The sequence below is a fragment of the Taudactylus pleione genome, unplaced genomic scaffold (assembly GCF_031769625.1).
Source record: "Taudactylus pleione unplaced genomic scaffold, aTauple2 ptg000152l, whole genome shotgun sequence".
Classification (NCBI taxonomy): domain Eukaryota; kingdom Metazoa; phylum Chordata; class Amphibia; order Anura; family Myobatrachidae; genus Taudactylus; species Taudactylus pleione.
Genome location: NW_028284554.1, coordinates 518,015 through 536,532, shown reverse-complemented (window position 1 = coordinate 536,532; position 18,518 = coordinate 518,015). Strand labels below are relative to the sequence as shown.

General features: G+C 40.6%; 1 protein-coding gene across 8 annotated transcripts in view; it reads left to right on the top strand.

The window, feature by feature from the left end:
* The first annotated feature begins 2,362 nt into the window (after nucleotides 1-2,362).
* TCF3 (transcription factor 3) overlaps nucleotides 2,363-18,518 on the top strand; it is a 185,313-nt gene continuing 169,157 nt past the window's right edge. For 3 of the 8 annotated variants that reach the window (XM_088474293.1, XM_088474288.1, XM_088474285.1), the window contains exons 1-3: nucleotides 2,366-2,477; nucleotides 3,029-3,278; nucleotides 10,705-10,804. In XM_088474293.1, the coding sequence (XP_088330419.1) occupies nucleotides 10,727-10,804 (78 nt within the window). In that variant the 5' untranslated portion in view covers nucleotides 2,366-2,477; nucleotides 3,029-3,278; nucleotides 10,705-10,726. Of the gene's footprint in view, nucleotides 2,478-2,504; nucleotides 2,560-2,741; nucleotides 2,760-3,028; nucleotides 3,279-10,704; nucleotides 10,805-18,518 lie in introns of those variants that run through there. The other 5 variants (XM_088474290.1, XM_088474289.1, XM_088474292.1 and 2 more) reach the window with 4 other exon arrangements.

The following is an 18,518-nucleotide window of genomic DNA, read 5'->3' as shown; positions in this document are numbered from 1 at the left end:
CTACAGTGGGCATTACTACTAGGGGCAATGCATAAGGGGCTCGACTACGAGGGCATTGCATAAGGGGCACTACTACTGGGTGCACTGCATAAAGGGCACTACTACAGTGGGCATTGCATAAGGGGCAATGCATAAGGGGCACTACTACTTGGGGCATTAAGGTGCATGTGGAATGGAAAGGAATGTTACCAGAGTGACGAGAAACAGTGGCTTGTCATGTTGACACGGCCCCATTTTTCAGTGTCTATGTCCATTTTTGGGGGAGGGCACCATTTTCCATCTTGCCGTGGGCGCCAAGACCCGAGTTATGCCACTGTTTGGTATACAGTATGTTTTAACATCTTCTAATAAATGTAATGCTATTTAAGCTACATTAAGCAGACTGTGGTACCGGTAAAAGCACACTAACACAAGTAATAAACCTAGAATTTGTATGTTCTACAAAGCTAAAATCCTGAGGCTACGTCCTTGTTGAATCATTAATTTTTAGGCATGTTACACCTATTGCATTCCTTTCCAGGTCAATGATGTCAGTGCGATTTCATTCAAACTGCAGATCTGAAAGGTAATGTTTTTCATGCATTGGGGTGGACTATTAAACTGAATGTTCAGCATATTACAATTTAAAGAGAACATGCATGAAACGTATGAGTTCAACAGGACTCTATTCAGTTTAATGCATAAAACTGAAGGTAACTGGTAATAAATGAGTTAATTATGAGTGTTAAAATGCCATCACCCTCTCTAATAGTACCTCTTCCTTCCAACTCTCACACATGTTTATGTGACGCAGGGCTGGTTGTGTCACTGGGACTGAGACAGTGGGACAGGTGCTGCTGAGCTCTCTCCCAGGGTGACTGGAAGGGGGAAGGGGGGAGTTCAGCCACAAAGGAGGGGGTTACTCAGTCTCTCTCTGAACCGGCTTGTTGTGTGCTGAGGTAAAAGATTCTCATTCAAATAATATAGAGAAAGGCCCCAGGAAATATCTTTTTCGTATTACCTGCTACGTGTATAAATCTCGGTAAAGCGCGTTCAGATCAGCATAGCCTGGGGAAAGGAGGTTGCTAGAGATGTGCCATAAGGTACCCTCCTGTGTAATAGCTAGACGAGGTCATGAAATACATTCGGGTTCTAATCTGATTACTGCACATTCCCGGGTGCAAGCAGGTAACATAGGGAGAAGCGACTGTCAGTGGGTTTCAGCAAAACAAGAGTAATTATAAAGAGTGCATTCTGGGGGGATGAATCGCCTTCTGACTGGCATTATGTCACCCACCTCTGGACGCATTATGCACTGCAATCTGGGGGAGCAGCCCAGAGACCCAGTACTACTAGTACGTAATATACAGACCAAGGGGAGTAGATAGAGGACATGCCCAGGAATGGAGCAACAAATGTTGTCTAGAAACATACAGATTGGTCTACTTTGTTACGGTCATTAAAACTAAAAAGTAAATGATTAGGGATGACACATCGACCATCTCGTATTAGACAGACAGTGCAATAAAACCATTTTAGCCATCACTATATAATCTGCATTGATATTAATGCACCAGAACATGGCAATATGGAAATCACTCATGTACAAAGTCCATGTACATACTGTAGCAGAACACATAAAGACATGCATTGTATTAAGCTCTGCTCTCTGGAATAACCACACAAACCCGTTAACATTGTCATTAGCAAACGGCTACTAATCCACAATGATTTCCCCTTCCGTTTATTTGCACTCAAGAAGAAAATCTACAAGACTGATGAGGCAGAACACAGCCAGACCAGGTTATATTATGCCAAAAGCAGCAGCAAGGTGTGTAATAGGCTGCTGGCAGAGCCTGGGCGCAACAGGAGGCAATGGCTTAAAGCCCCAAGAGCCATGGTGGCCATCTTAAACCTGATCTCTAAGGAGAGCTAATTATTGGTGTTTTTACCGCATCACTGAGCGTCTGACAACAGACAACTGCAACATAAATAAAACAGCAAATGCTATGCAATGTAAAATGCTACTTTCTTAAGTCTTACATACTGTACATCTTTCCAGTTCAAATCTACTACACACATATATATATACACACACATATAGACACACAATGGGTTAATAACAGTCACATAACTTGACTGACTTTAGCGCGAGTTAAATTTCAGACGGCAGGAAACTACAACCACAGAATTTAATTTTACATCAATGTGGCCTCACAACAGAATGCGCTCGTGTGGGACAACCCGTAGTGCGAAGTGTGCTGCGCTCTGCGTGATTGGACAGTTCAGATGTCAGTCACTCCCTACTCCTCACAGGGTTTGATTACTGTTAGGGGGCGGTAAAGCTCTCGCACAGTGAGTGACTGTCAAACAGGCAACACCGCAGTTCAGGTTCCTTGTATCCCTTCGCTTGAGGCGGGAGGAGAAATAGTCCCTAGCTCCCGCCCTCTTGTGTCTTGGGGTGGTCGAGGGGGGGAATACGCGGACGTAGAACAAGAGTGAGTATCAGTGCTGGGGTGATTGTTTCAACGTACATAATACAGAAGTAGAAGTTTGGGGGGGTGACCGTGGCAGCATTCGGTAATATACAGGAGTGTAAGGCAAAGCGGCCAAAGACAAAGTCAGCCAGCGTGTATCAAGTGTGTGTGTGTGTATATATGTGTGATATATATATGTGTATTATAATATGTGTATGTATATGTGTGGCTTTGTGGTGGATGAGCCAGCAGCCCTAGTAGCTGACCACTAATATACAGCAGCAGCCCTGTGATTAGCTTTATGTAAGAACGGTAACGTGGGGACATTGGCACCACACTGGGGTTGTGGAGCAGGCAGTCACCGTAGCTGGAGATGTTGTTGCTTGTGCAGCTGTAGAAATGGCCTGAGAAGATGAGATGTAGGTTTATAACAGACGGCCTGGAAATAGAGGGGAGTCTAATGAAGGGGGTTGGGGGGAGGGGTGAGCTTTATAGAGAGGGGGAGGTGTGGATTTCTTCCTTTTCCCCTCCCTCCCCCTTTCTCACTCCCTCTCCCTCTCGTTACATTGTAGCACTGGAACTAGTTACAGTTGCTGTTTCTCAGTCAAGACCACAGACATCTGCACCCCACAAAAAAAAAAAATCCATCCAGCCTGGAGGGGGGGAGGCACTGGAGGGACCCCCGAAAATCTAGCAACTCCATCTCTGCACCTTTTGTTTTTCCTGGAAATACACTCTCCCTGCTTCTTCTGGGGGACTGAATTATTCATTACAAGATCCATGAAATCCTGAAATCCTTCTGGATGTTGACTTTCTAAAGAGGTGAATATCTATCTTCTGTTTGTAAACTCGCTTTGTTTTAAACCTGACCAGATATAATCTGTAAGGGTACATTTTAGGCCATCCTTTTATTATACATGTTGTGTGCTTTCAAAAGTGTTCACCTGTTATTATTATATGCTGCTAAATACTTTTTTTTTTTTTTTCTGTATTGTAAGTTTCTTTTTTTCACATGAAGTATAACCAGAGTTAATGTACTATAAACATACTATTATTCTGCTTTGGGCCTTAGTAAATTGATTAGAATTGTATGTGTATTCTTTTTTTCTTTTGTTTATGGAACATATAAAAGCTTCTTATTATTGACATTTTATTTCTTAACACTTTATTTTCCAAATGTATTTTATGCAGAATGTTTACAAAGTCTCTGTAGTTCTGTATATCTTAACAAACCATAAGTCTACTGCTTTGTCTCTTTAAACTATCGCATTCCATTTTATAATGGTAGTTAGTCTTTTTTTTTCTGTTTATATGAAAGTGTTTTTAACCGTCAACTTTTATAAAGTTAAAGACTGAAGTTCAAAACCTATATCAAAATTAAAGTGTTAACTTTAGGAAAACCCTTAAAGTTTGCAGTTGTTTTGAGTATCCAGTTAGGCCATTTGATCTCTTTTGTAGGTTTCATGTATATAACTTTTTTTTTTTTTTCTTCATTATTATGATTATTTTTTTGTTATTATTTAAGCCTATACCCTTCTTCCATAATTGCTTGTTTCTAAAAGGCAATGAGTTTTAATACCCACAAACTTAAATCTGTTGTTGTATTGTGGGTTGTGCTTTTCTAGGGACGCATGGCAGGGGTGTAATGGTGGATGAGAACCTTTTGTCCATAAGGAATTGGTTCTTCCTGAGTGAGTTTGGCAGGCTCAGTTTGTTGAAGGAGGGGAGGGATGAGAGGGAGGTGGTGGTTGTGGAGAGGAGGGGGTGTCTTTCTCTGAGCTACAGAAACATCTGCTATGTGTTAACTGGTTAGAAGAGGGACTTAAGCATTCAACAAAAAGAAGAAAAAAATAAACTTCTGTGAATGATTTAAAATGTTTTTAAATGAAAGGGGAAAAAAAAACATCAAAGGATATACGTTTCATTTAACTGTTTCAGTATAGAAATCCATCAAGATATTCAGTTAACCAGTGTTCTCGGAAATACATCATCCTTGGAAAAAACAACAAACAAAATGTCCGGTTTATTTCCTAACCTGCACACAAAATACTTTAGTGAGTTGCTGTGCTGTCCATATACAGCAGACATACTTCCTTTTCTTTACTACACTATTGGAAGCAAACATTGGTGCTATAAAACTTATTTTCTAGGAGAGACCATCTTATATAGTTTTTATCTCTACTGCTGTAAAAAATATTTACCCTGCAAATGATTCCTTGAGATATGTGTGTATAGATACATAGATTTTGTAGGTATTTATAGACAATGATTTTTTATGTACCCATAATGCCCATTTTTTCTGTTGAAGCATAGCTCCAGTGCAGTAAAATGCAGACTCGCTGAAAGAATACTCATCCATGGTCTGTCGTATTGACATGTGCTTTTATTAAGAATGTCTTTGTGCATCAGCACTTAAATATTATCCAAGGGCAACCTGATGACTGAAAGATGACATCAAAAGGTTCAGCACTTTGAAGGAGAGGAATGGCTGACCATTGCAAATTCAGAGCTATGTGCATTATAGGAGACTGTTTCTATTCTTATAGCATTTACTCTTTCTGTTTGTTTCATGTAAAATGTCAGCCTTCTGTTTTTGTAAATGGTACAGTCAACATCTTTAATTTGACAATAAGCAATGCTGAATTCTCCCTGTTTATGTATAGCCAAAATAGCTGGGTTTTTTAGGTTAATGTTAGCTCTGTAAAGAGCTGTTGTTAGCTTGAAGAGCCATGGGAAAGTAGTATGGAACCTCAGTTTCTTTTTGGGCGATTCAATTTGGAGCGAGGTGATTAGCGCCAGGAAGTTGGTCCTGGAGCTATATGATTCACCTCGCTGTTTAGTCCGACTACAATCACTTAAGTTGGAGAATGCCGGTTCTCGCGACTTAACCTGGGTGTTTAGACCGGCAAACAGCCTTGCGGCCAGCACTTTAGTCGGATTTCTCCTCGCACCCTCAGGAGGGAAGAAATCTTTTAGTCGCCCTAACAGTGTGCTGCATAGTTTGTGTGCTTTTTTTATTTTATTTTTGTGGTCTATGTCCTGTTGTCTCTATTGTGTACAAAAGAGTCATTATGGGGTAACTGTAATAGCATGCAAGATTTTGCCCATTTAGCTGCTAAGATTTCAAGCCGCAATAAATAAAAAGGCAAACTCAAGTTGGTTTTGCCTCTTAGGTTATTGCCACTTTAAATCTTAGAAGGGAAAGCAATTCAGAGCGATGTGCACGGCGATGACCGACTGCTCACATGTCGGCCATATGCTGTATAGCCAACATCGCAAGTGTTGCCTTGCACCTATATGAGGTGTGATGGAAGATTTACGATGCCGACAGAACATCATGGTGAATTGAATTCTCCCCTTTGTGTCTAAGTTGCCTAAATCTTGCTGCTGCCTGCACTCGCATATTATTACATATACTCCTATATGTGTGTTGGCGGATGACTACAATTCCGGAACATGTAGATCTTAAAAAACCCCCCCCAAAAAAACAATGTCTCTTAGGTTGTTAAATAATTTTAATTCTTGTATTTGTTTTTGTAATGTAAGATCCCTTGCCTAGGAAACAACTAAAACATGTGGTCTGTTGTCACGCAAGCAGGTAGTGCACATCTGTGCATACACTTTTAAAAATCTTGCATTTATGTTGCTAAATATGCAGATCATCCTGAATCCCATATTTTAGGGTTACAGAAATATCCTGATCATTTAACGTCTCCAAATCCATCTCCTGTTGAGGCAGGACGTTATGCCATAAGTCTTCTAAACTGACTTAATATTTACTACACAAAGCAGATGGGTTTCCAGTTCCCTTTACAATTGTATGACACCAAAACCCTTTTTTGGCAAGATACATACTAGAATTTGATAACCGATGGTGTTTATGGCTAAATGGTCTACAAAAGTGTGTGAACCTTGATAATTGACACCATAAAATGCAACATGCACTGTCATTTCATCTAGTGATACAATTTTGCCATTTTTAAAGACGAGAAATGTAGAGCTTTCCAGCTAGGCACCCTGATATGTGGATAATGATAAAAAAAAAATTTTGTCAGGTGTCTAAGATGAATATGAAATTCACACAAACCTGCAGTGCAAATCTTGGACAGTGCTTGCTTATAGCATCTTCAGTAGCCTTAGCAATGGTTATTTTAAACATGCCAGGTTCTTGAACAGCCCAGCACAACAACATAGACTACACTGTGGGAGGTGGCAATCAGGAATGCATTATTTTAATAAATGCCGGTAGTGTAATAACTACAGTGCTTTTAGGTAATTTCTTTTAATTGTCAAAATTTGCACTTTATTTTTAAAAATGTTGATCAGGTTGTTTTGTGAAAATCCACTGTTTAGCAGTCATGCAGGTGTTTTATGTCTTCATCTCTTGTGCTACAAGTTGCTTCTTTATACAGTCCTGGAGACCTTGAGGTTCAGAGATTGGGGAACTATAGCAGTCCTGGGGCGATATTCAATTGTTATAGCGCGCCTCAATCTCCTGACTAAAGTGACGGGAGATCGCTATTAAATTGTTGCAGATTTTGATCGCGCCCATACTGGTCAGGTTTAGCTGCGTAAAACGGCTACCCCCAACCAAAGTGCTGGGTGTGAAAAAGTGCCATTTGGGCCCCCACATAGGTTACTTTTCGCCCATTTCAGCTCGCACCCCCCTGGGGCAGCGAGCTGAAATGTTGCACCGACAGCTGATTGCGCCAGACAGCAGCAACAATTGAATAACTCCTGTCGGGCGCGTAGGGGGGCGATACAATTGAATACTGCCCCTGGAATTGTAAAACAAGTAGGGAAATAACTTTGTACCTGAAATCGGCACCTGGTTGTGCACATGCCTTCTCCCCCCTTTTTTTACTTTTTTCTTCAAATAAAATGTATTTGTTAATTAGACTGTTCTGAATGTGTAGGAATTCTTTCCTTTGGAAGAAGTTGTGTGACATAGACGCACAATTTGTAGTGTTCCTGTGGTTAATAAATTGTTTTGGGAGATTAAGATTGTGATCCAGGTGACAATGTTGTCGTATCACTGTTGTATACTGTATGTGTAAGGGAGTTAAACCATCAGTTTAACTTTTAAATGCAATTCATGTATTCACATTTTATGCCATCTTATGCTAGGCATACACTATACAATTATCTGGCTGATATGCTCGATATCGTCGGGCATGCCATCTCGTCCAGCATGCCTGTTCGATGCAACCTTTTCTAAGTGAAAGTTAGTTGCTTTGGGCAATGCACAGATGTCCTTACACATCTTGCTGCAATCGCGCTTAAAAGCCCCTCTCGGCGTACCAGGTCCCATGAGACTCTGTTAGCGCCTGCCATCTTTTTTTGATGAAAATGCGTCTAAGTCGTGATGTGACTACGACGCACCAGCAGAGACTGCTGATTAATTTGATCCGTGGCACTTGTATATCTGTGCGTGACTTATGCCACGTATCCACTAGCAGATACGGGCACGATTACGACATTGTAATCGTGCAGTTGTTTCACAGTCTGTGATGTGCCTACACTGAACGATTGATCGTTCAGTGTAGGCACCCTCCATCATCTGTGAACATGCCCCATCTGTCGTTATCGACAGAGTGGACGGCATGTTCACCCGATGATTGATGTCGGAAACGACCAGTGGGAGTGTGCATCGCTGGTTGTTTCTGACAAAAAAGTGCACGATTACTGTGCGATTGCGATGTCTTAATCGTGCAATTGCTCAGTAATAGCGGCATGTGGATGTGCGCCTTGAGACTCTGAATCTGTTTATGGAGTGCTACAATGTAGCGGCCACAGCTTTTTTTCATTCCAAGTTCTGTGGTGCTTCCTATACAGATTTGGGTGCATACAGATTATACATGTGTCACATATTAAAAATTAATCGGCACAGTCTCCTGGTCTCATCGCACTGCAACTTAGATGCATTTTCGGCAAAAAAAAGGACGTCAGATGCTAGTAGAGTAGTATGGGACCTGGCGGCTCACTCATGCCAGGCAAGTCACACTGCGTGGCGTATTGAAGCTAGATGTATGTACTGCTGCGGCCAACTGATGGACATTTCCCCTGTTACTTCACAGGGAAGGAAAGGGGAAATGTCTCCTCACCTGCGAAGGAGCGCAGATATGAGGGTCCATACACTGTGCTTTATCTGGCATTGTATGGCCACGATATCAGGCTGCCAGATAAAATGCCTGTATGTCTGACAGACATTTTCTGTACATGTATGCCCAGCATTAGACATGCAGAACAGTTTTAACTAGTGCTGAATTCTTGCAGGCCAATATGTTTAATGTTTTATTCTTCTATATATATATATATATATATATATATATATATATATATAAAATGTGTGGAAAATGAAATTACCGGTTATTTATAATGATCCTCATTTTGCACACCTAGTTCATACAGTAGGTGTGCTGTGAAGCATTTGAGGTTCAGAGAGCTTTTCATATTATAACACAAACCCCAATGTATCTGGTTGTAACTTTGTTGATATACATTTTGATACACCCTAAATTTGTACTTAGTGGATGCATTGATCAAGTGATTTTTAATTTTTTTCATTTCCCATCCCCAATATGTGTAAAGCTGCGTACACACCTTATAGATATATCTGCAGCTGATGTTTGTTCATAGACACTGAGCAACCATCATCTGGCCGCAGGTCCCGCGGCTTCTGCTGCAAGTGTACTGGTAATCGGTAAACACAGCACAATGCCCCAATGTACCTGCAGATATATTGGGGATCGGCTGTGGAGCACAGCCGACTCGTTAGGTCTGTGAACGCCGTCGTACAGACATATCGCTGATACACACTGGCTGACGCACACAATCTATATTGGCCAATCAATTGATCAGCCAATATATCTGCCAGTGTGTACCCAGCATAACCTTTCCATCCAGCTGGTATTTTTTTGGTTGTCTTCAGCATAAATGAGGTCACTGAGTTAGGGGTGTTGTAACCAGAACAAAGCTGTTGCAGTGATCAGCTCTCCTAGTTCTTCTAGGCACTGGTAAGTGCAATATAAATTAAAATGGTAAAGCATTATATAGTCTAATTTCATTGGGACTGCATTTTTTTTGTGATTTAGAACATTTTTATTGAGGATATTTATATAATAGTGTTTGAGACACTGAATGCAACAGGGTTAATATACTTGGATGAAGTTTCAATGCTGCTTTATGGTATTTGGTACCCAAAAGGAAACCAATGGTTTTATGTGGGCTGTGCAAAATTATCACATGCACATCCTGGTGTTTGAAAATTATTGTAATTCTACTTGTAATTCTTTTTTTATTTATTTATTTTTTACTTTTTTTTTTTTATATATTTCTATTTTAAAATATGTTATGTATGCTGACATGAAACATGGCTAGAGTGAAGGGTGGGTGGCTTGGAATATAGCTGAGCACACTACCTGGGGAACAGTATATGTGGAATTGGGGTTGCAGAGGGAGAATTACTTTTAATTAATTTAGCAGATGTGGGAAGTAGAACAGAGATTTCAAATGTTTGTGTGCTACCCTCCCCCACATCCTGAAATTGGCTTCTTGTGTTCTCATTGAAGTGGGTCACCTGTAGGTGGGGATAGTGGGTGAGCCATTTGGGAAGAATAGCTCCCCCTCTGTTGCAGTCATATTTTACTGCTGTGGTATTCAACACAGATTTTGCATATTCAATGGTGCCTTCCCAGTTTGTAGTACAATTTAGTTTGAGGTCGGTTCTGGTATTTTAGTGTGTGTGTATAATTTTTGGCCTGTGTCAAAATGAAAGAGTTTTTTGGATCCCTGGGCTATATGGGCACATCAATGTCAGCATCACAGAAGCCTGTTAATGCTGTTGAAAGTCACCTATTTAAACAGCTGTAATCTATGACCATATTTACTAAGGTACCTGGTAATGAGCGGTTTGACTTCAATTGGTCATTGTGTTTGTTTTTGACCCATGTGCAGCAATATCCGGCAAATGATATAGTGACAAGCAATTATGTTCTTAAAAGAACCATCAGTACTTTTTTGTGATGTTGGTGCCAGATATCTTTAATCAGAATTATTTTCCTTTTCTACTTTTATTTTACTAATTGTATGAAAGTAGCTTTGTGTAAATGAAGAGATACTATAGAAAAATGTTATTTTGATTTTAAATCTGTAACCCTAAAATTCTCATTTCAGTTTCTTTTCATGTAATGATCCTTTTTCCTATACTTTTATAGAAATTTTTTTATTCCTTTATTTTCGATCTTAGGTGCGACTATTTTTAAAACTGGATGAGTATGAATCCGCAACAGAGAATGGCAGCCGTAGGCACAGACAAGGAGTTAAGTGACCTACTGGATTTTAGTATGGTAAGCAGCTACAAATAAGACCACATCTTCTTCTTTTTTTATTTATCGTGATATATAACCACTATTGGAATCATTTATGCCTAGACTATTGAAGTTTAGTGTATATTTAGTTGTATTTCTATTGGTGACACCATTGGGTATACTTACTTAAAGCTTCTAAAACAGACAAGTAGTGGTGTCATACATAGCTAGCAACCAATCTGATTTTGTGTATCATTTTTTAGAATGCAATAGAGAAATTATAACAAGACTGTGGTTGCTATGGGAAGCATCACCACGTGTCTGTTTAAGAAGCTTTAGTAAATCTACGCCCACCTCTTTTTTAATTTAACTTTAGACAGTTATTCTTTGGTTTGTTTTTTCTTGGCTCACATTCATGAATGATTATTGGTGAAATAATGACAATTTTATCAAACTATAAAAAGTTGTATTTGGGACTACACTAGCAATTTTATTCTGCAAACATGATGTATGTGAATGTAACCACATTTGCTATGGTGTATTGGCTTCACTTGGATATAACCCCAAAAGTTTCATGGCCGCAAATGTATCCCATTGCAACTAGTGGTTACAGATAGTTCAACAAGTTACATGTATTAAACTTGCACTGCAAGTGTCGAGGAAGACTGCCATTAAGTCTATAATTAATACACACATGTAAATTAAATACATTTTTCTAAGTGGCAGACTTAAAGGAAACCTATCTCTATGGCACATGAGAGCTGAATGTTCTACATCCATGTACTTACACTTTGGTGACTGACCTGAGGCTTACTGGCATGTTCTCTACCACTGGGAGCATCCATACAGAACTGTATACGCACAGGTAAAAGTGGGTTAATGAAGACAGAAATTCCGATCAGAATGCATTGTAACTCTCAAGCAGAATTCCTGCATTTGCACATGATGAACACTGTTTTTGTGGGAGGGATAATAGAAACAGTTATTGGAGCTATTCAGTTTACCGCACTGTTGGGTCCGACAGTTGTCAATTAAGTCAGAAAATGCCGGTTCTCGCGACTTCACATCAGTGTTTAGTCACGAGAACCGTCATTCTCCGACTAAAGTGCTGGCCATGAGGCTGTTAGCGCCGCGCTAAGCAGGTAAATAGCCGCGCGGCTGGCACTTTTGTTGGATTTCTCCTCGCACCCTCAGGGGGTTGCGAGAAGAAATCCTTTAGTCGGACCGAAAAGCGCGCTAAATTGAATAGCTTCGGGAGCTCCCTCCCATTGTAAATAATGTACTTGGTAGGCACTGTAAAAAGTTAATGGTTTCATATGATACCTTTTGTTTCACCGACTTAATATGTTATAAATGTTTGTTCTTCACCATTGTATCACACCAAACTTTCCAATACCCTTCCAAGTTCAACAATGTAGCTCACATTAGTTGATCCCTCACATTATTTTGTTAAGCTATGTAAAGAGATGTAGAGACTGTAGATTGGACCAGATTGATAAATTATAGTCTTGCTAATGAGGTAAAGAGTGGCTCTTTACAAAATTATGTTCACTCTTCAAGGTTAATAAGCTTATTTACTTTATCCATGAAATTAAAATTGTTTAATCAGGATTGTTACTCAAATCTTAGTCTATGGCCGGCCATACACTGTGCGATGAGGCGACGGGGGATCGGACGTCCGACATATCGGGCGGTCCGCACATACGGTGCGATCAGGTGGCCGACCACCCAATATGCTGGCTCCCCTACCCTCATAGCAATACATGGGATCGCACATCACATCCCCTGATTGCATGGTTCTGCAGTGCGATCAGGCGATGTACGACCCCACGGGAGCGTGCTTTGTACGAAATCAGGCCCATACACGGTAGAATATCGTAACAATCCATTGGATCGGCTACTTTATCGCATCATGTATGGGCCGCATATGACTGTATAGAGACCATGGGGGTATTCACTCCTGTCTAAAGTGACGGGAGATCAGTGTGTGGTATTCAACTGTTTTTCGGTGACAATGCATATTGTGCACGTCGCGCCGAAATAGACGGGTTTAGCCATGTAAAACTGCTTAATACGTCTAAAGTGCTGCTTTGGGTGCCCAAACGAGAGCCTGGGGGCTGCGAGCAGAGATGTCCTACCGCGGCTGTATGGGCCCGAACATAGCAACAATTGAATTGCTTTGTCGGGCACTTGGCTCTATCAGCCATGGAGGAAAATAATTGAATTCCCCCCCCTATATATTTTTGAGACCAACTTTATTTGCCAGTAGGATTATGTTTATATAAGTAACTGAATCATGTATTGTTCAGTGTTTATGTTGGGCAAAATAAAGGAATCCTCCAGGACACACCAGAATTTTGTGGTAATTGTGTTCTGAAGGAGCACCTTGACAAACATATTGATGACAAAGCCAGTTGTGTAGTTGTTGCCTTTTATTGTACATGGGCAACACAGACAAGTGTAATGGTTAGCATTACTGCCTCACAGCACTAAGGTCGTGGGTTCGATTCCCACCACGGCCCTACCTGTGTGGAGTTTGTATATTCTCCCTGTGCTTGTGTGGCTTTCCTCCGGGTACTCTGGTTTCCTCCCACACGCCAAAAATATACTGTCAGGCTAATTGGCTACCACAAAATGTAACCCTAGTGTATGTGTAGTAGGGAACATAGATTGTAAGCTCCACTGGGACAGGTACAGATGTGAATGGCCGAATATTCTCTGTAAAGTGCTGCAGAATATGTGTGCGCTATATAAATAACTAGTAATAATAATAATGATATGGGGATTTACTCATTGGTCTGTGACTTGCCCATTCCTGAAAACTGGCCATGGCAAGAACTCTGTTTATCCTGGCAATGTAGTTGTTTCTATTGCCATAAATTCCCTTTAGAATATAAAGACATGTATAAGCTCTGTACTTCTGCTAGTGAGAGCAGTTGTATTTGACATTTGTGAAGTATGGCATGCAGTCCTATTTTATATGGTGGCTAGGAACTACCTTTAGAATGGGCCAACTTCATCAGACAGAACATTCTTTAAATATTAATTTCACTGTTAATGTAGTGATGTACAAACTCATTTTATTGATCTAAGAAATTTGATTTGTGACTAACAAATTACAGCAGGAAATGTCACTGCTTACCCAGAGCCGTCATTCAAAACGTGCCCCCTTGTGCATATTTAACCATAAATGTAGACTTATGTGACCAAATGGAAAGATCCAATTGTTCAGCTGTTAACAACCATTCAATAATTACTATAAATCCTTAGTCAGTTAGCATTTGACTGGATTTACTAGTTGTACAGAACAACAAATTAATTCCTGTGTTGATGCAGATGTTGTTCGGGATCGACATTACATTTGATTATGTGCCACAGTATGTGACAAATAATGTGTTAAATGACCTAATCCAACAAAATTTTAGCCTGTTTGCGCATGCTGCTCCACACTGGTGCCCTGGGGTCTCCACCAGTGGCGGCCAAGAGCTTGCTGCCTTGGGAGCTTGGGGCCTGATTCAGACCCGGTCGCTGAGCGCTCGCAACCGGCTCCGTCATGCGCATGCGCGAGACCCGGCTAGCGACGGGCAATCCGTCGCTCCGGGTCTCGCACCAAAGAAGGCGAACTGTCGATGTTGAGTGACAGCTCGCCCCCTTTGGTGGGTGGGCCGGGGGGGTGGCTGCCCAAATGCAGGAATTCCCATTAGAACGCCTGCCGTGATGTCAGTGGAGAGCTTCCGGCTCTGTTAGAGCCGAAAGCTCTCTGGGGCTTGCAATGAACGAGACCCTAGCACAAGGGTCTCGTCGCAAGCCCGATGGTCGCGATTGTCTTGACCATCGCGACCATCATTATGGCCGCTCGCTATAGCTGTGGGTGGTCACCCACAGCTATGCGAGCGGCCATGAAGGCCACTCCAAAAAAAAAAAAGCCCGGCCCTGATTTAAGAGCGAGCGCTCTGTCAGAGCGAGGGGCTCTGAATCAGGCCCTTGGTACCCATCCTCTGGAGGGGATTTTGGCTTGGAAGGGAGCCAGACTCTGGAGCAGGTTTCCTGGAAGTTATTGGAGAGGGAGTTTTTTAAAGATTATATTTTCAGCCCAGACATAAAAACACAGAAGGGGCTGATGCAGGCTGGATTGGTTAAAGTGCACCCCCTTGCCAACATATGTAAAATTGCATTTATAGGGCAGTAGAGCCACATTTAAAAGTATTTCATTTTGTACGTCTGGATAATCACCAGTATGAGAAAATGGTGGATGCAAGTTTAAAGGACCCTTTTAAGAATTAAACATGATTCTGCTTGCAATATTCTTCCTAATGCTTATTACCTGCTGTAGCCTGTGACCTACAGATAAGAGTTAAAATCGAAACTGGTATCCGGCTGTCCTGTGTTGAACCCAGAGCCTGGTCCATACTCTGCCTACTACCCAGCAGTTATTGTCCAGAGTTAGTGACCAGAAAGAGCCAGCCATAGAGAGGTGCTAAAGCAGCTATACAAAACACCCAGAAGTACAGTGTTCCAAACCAATGGCAGTGACCCCCTTCGCTGTAACTAGTACAATGTTGTCTCTGTCTATTTAGCAGTTGGTGATTCACCACCAGAATTAGTCTGTAACAGCAAGACCAAATGGTACAAAAAAGTTTAAAACTGGTGGCATCAGTAGAGTTAAAGCAATGTAGCAGAGCAAGTACATCCCTTCACACTATAAAATTACTTAAATTTGATATCCCCTTAAGCACTGGTAAGTCCGTTATAAAAAAAAAATTAAAAAATGGAGAGCATATGGATTAACCATTACTTTTATCTAGCACCGCATGTTCTGTACAAACCGCATCCTTGTAGAAATGGTGCTTGTTAGGGAGGCCACCAAGTAGTCTATGGCATCTGATCTAGTTAGTCTTGCATGACAGATGTAGTTCTGTGAAACCATAACCCAGGTAGTTCACTGATGTTTACTTTATTGATGGTGTGGAAAAATATAACTGCTGAGAACTTTTGCCTAGATTTTGCAAAAAAAGTGTATGGATATCCACATAACTACTGGAGGAAGATAGAACTTTTTAGTGTCAACACTAAGCTGTGTTTTGTCCATATGTCCAGGATTTATTATATGACCAATCACGTGGACATTCTGCTCTAACAATTAATAAATTTGTTTTATCTTGAGACCTCTATCCCTATTGTGAAACCTTGTGGTGTTATAATGCCTTGGAGATACTCTCTGGTCTTGGAACTGGATAACTTCTGAATTTAGAAAGCAAAATGAATACAGCCAAATCTTGGAGTAGAGTTTTTTTTTTTTTTTCTTTAAGTATGAAAAAAAATTCAGTATTATGACATAGTCCATTACTGTCCCAACCTCAATCCCATCAAAAATTTGCGGAATATTTTAGTTCTTAACCAACAATGGTCTCAATCCAATGTGCTAGAATAATAACAATATTGCAAAAAGAGGTCTCCAAAGTTGATAGAAACTGGGACAAATAGACTTACGATTAATTGCATTCTAAGGTGGCTCTACCAATTATTAAAACAATCAGGTGAATACTTTAAATAAGGGTCTGCATTTTACTTGCAAATTAGAAAAAAAGATTTAGTGCTTGTGATCATGTTATTTGCAAGTAGTGTTAATGGATCTGTGAACGCAATTTTTTTGCTTTTCTTTATATATTGCACAATGTAACGCATATGTGCTATCTGCCTATCGGATGTAAACAAATTTGTTAGAACATGCTAGATTGGCTCATAACTACAAATATTTGCTTACACGCACAATGGTCTAGCCCATTTGAAACTTGGGATATGCTGGATGAAACGCATAGGCTGATATAATCAGTCAGCGTCAGCTCCATCCCGTGGTTTAAAGCCTCTGAAGCCAAATTTGTTACAGCTGGCAATAGCTTATTTGGGATTCAAGCCAGCTTGCTTCCACAGAGTCTAACAACTCTACAAAAGATCCCAGTAAATGGGGAAACTGTGATCATGTGACCCTGGTCATTGTTGCACAGCTCTAAATTAAGTGACTGAGCTAGAACCTTAAGTTCTGCGGAAATATATTTTCATTAATTGCAAGCGGGGCAACCACAATTTTTATAGATGATCACAGGATATGTTTCTTTGCAAGATCTGTAAAAGCAAAGTGTCTGTACAGATTATATATACTTGCTTCTCTTCTTATTGTACGAAGGTTTACAGCTTTGGACTAATTAGTTATTATTGCTGTAGTATGATGCTTTGAATTTATTTTTTTTCCATCAACGTATGCTATCAATGATGATAGCATGAGTTTAACTTAGGGCAGAACCTCGTCCTTTTGGTTCATGTTTCTATATCACAAGAGTCAGAGGACTTTAAGGATATTTTCAGAAAATTCAAAATGGTCTTTTTGCCCATTCTCACACATCAAATTCCTTTTTTTTTTTTTTTCATTTTGTGTATTAAAATCACTACAGATAAATACTTTAATTCTTTCTTCAGTTTAATTCACTGTTCAAAAATTGCAACCAGCAGATTTCTATGTTTAGGTTTTTACAAAAAATCTACACTTTATTTATTATTTTTCTTCTTTAAGAGACTCTAACTATGTGTAGGAATAATGTCACAGCCCAACAAGGTCTGCCATTTTTTTTTAAACTAAGAAACTTACCACATTAATGAAAGGAGAGTTTTTATTTTATACAAAATGGGGCTTTAGAAACCCCATATGTGGATTTTTTTGTAAAAAAAAAAAAAAAAAAAAAATATATATATATATATATATATATATATATATATATATATATATATATATATATATTTTTCTTTTTTGTGTGCTGTTTAAGTAATTGTCTGGTGATCACCAGACAATTAGTACTAAGGGGGCACATTGTTGAGGAGACTTTCCAATAAGTGTCCCCTCATGTGTTTGCAGGCCAGTATGGGAGAGTTAAGGTGGGTACACACCTGAAAGATATATCTGCAGATGATGGTCATTCATACACACTGAACGGCCATCATCTAACCGGCAGACGCGGGTCCCGCTGGCATGGAGGCGGAGCCGCCCCCTCCCCGCGGCTACCGGTGTGTGTGTGTGTGTGTGTACGGGCGGTCTGCAGACTGCCCGTACACACTTGCCGATGGACAGATATGGCTGCAGACATATCTGTCCATCGGCTGTGCAGCACAGCCAATGCGATATATCTGTGATATATCCTCTCACCCATATACAGAAAACATATGTTTTCTGTAGCTCATGGTAATATTGATTAGTGTTCATCCCTTAATTATTGGATACCAAGTTGGGGGAGATCTTCCCCCTTCCCTAGACTCCATGATATTTCTGTAGTGCAGGGGCTTAATATCCGGTGGTCACACGAATTGCCAGACATGGGGACCAGTGTACTAAGCCTTGGAGAGAGAGAGAAAGTGGACAGAGAAGGAGTACCTACCAATCAACTCCTAACTTGTCATTTTTCAAAGACAGCCTGTAAATTGACAGGAGCTGATTATTTGGTACTTTGGGAGGGATGCAGCAATGCTAATTTCGCGGTCAGACCTCTGAAATTACGTATTCAGAGGTTTGACTGCTTACCGCATTTGCACCAAGTCCTGGAGTGCGATATATTCCAGGGCTTAGGTGTGGTGGGCAATGCCATCTTTGCATGGCATTGCCCAATAGAAGCCTATGGGCTTCTATTCGCAACTCCCCCTGAGAGGGATCCAATCAGACCCCTCCCAGCATCCCCCACGGCGTGTGTGTCACTCGAAGCATGCGCAC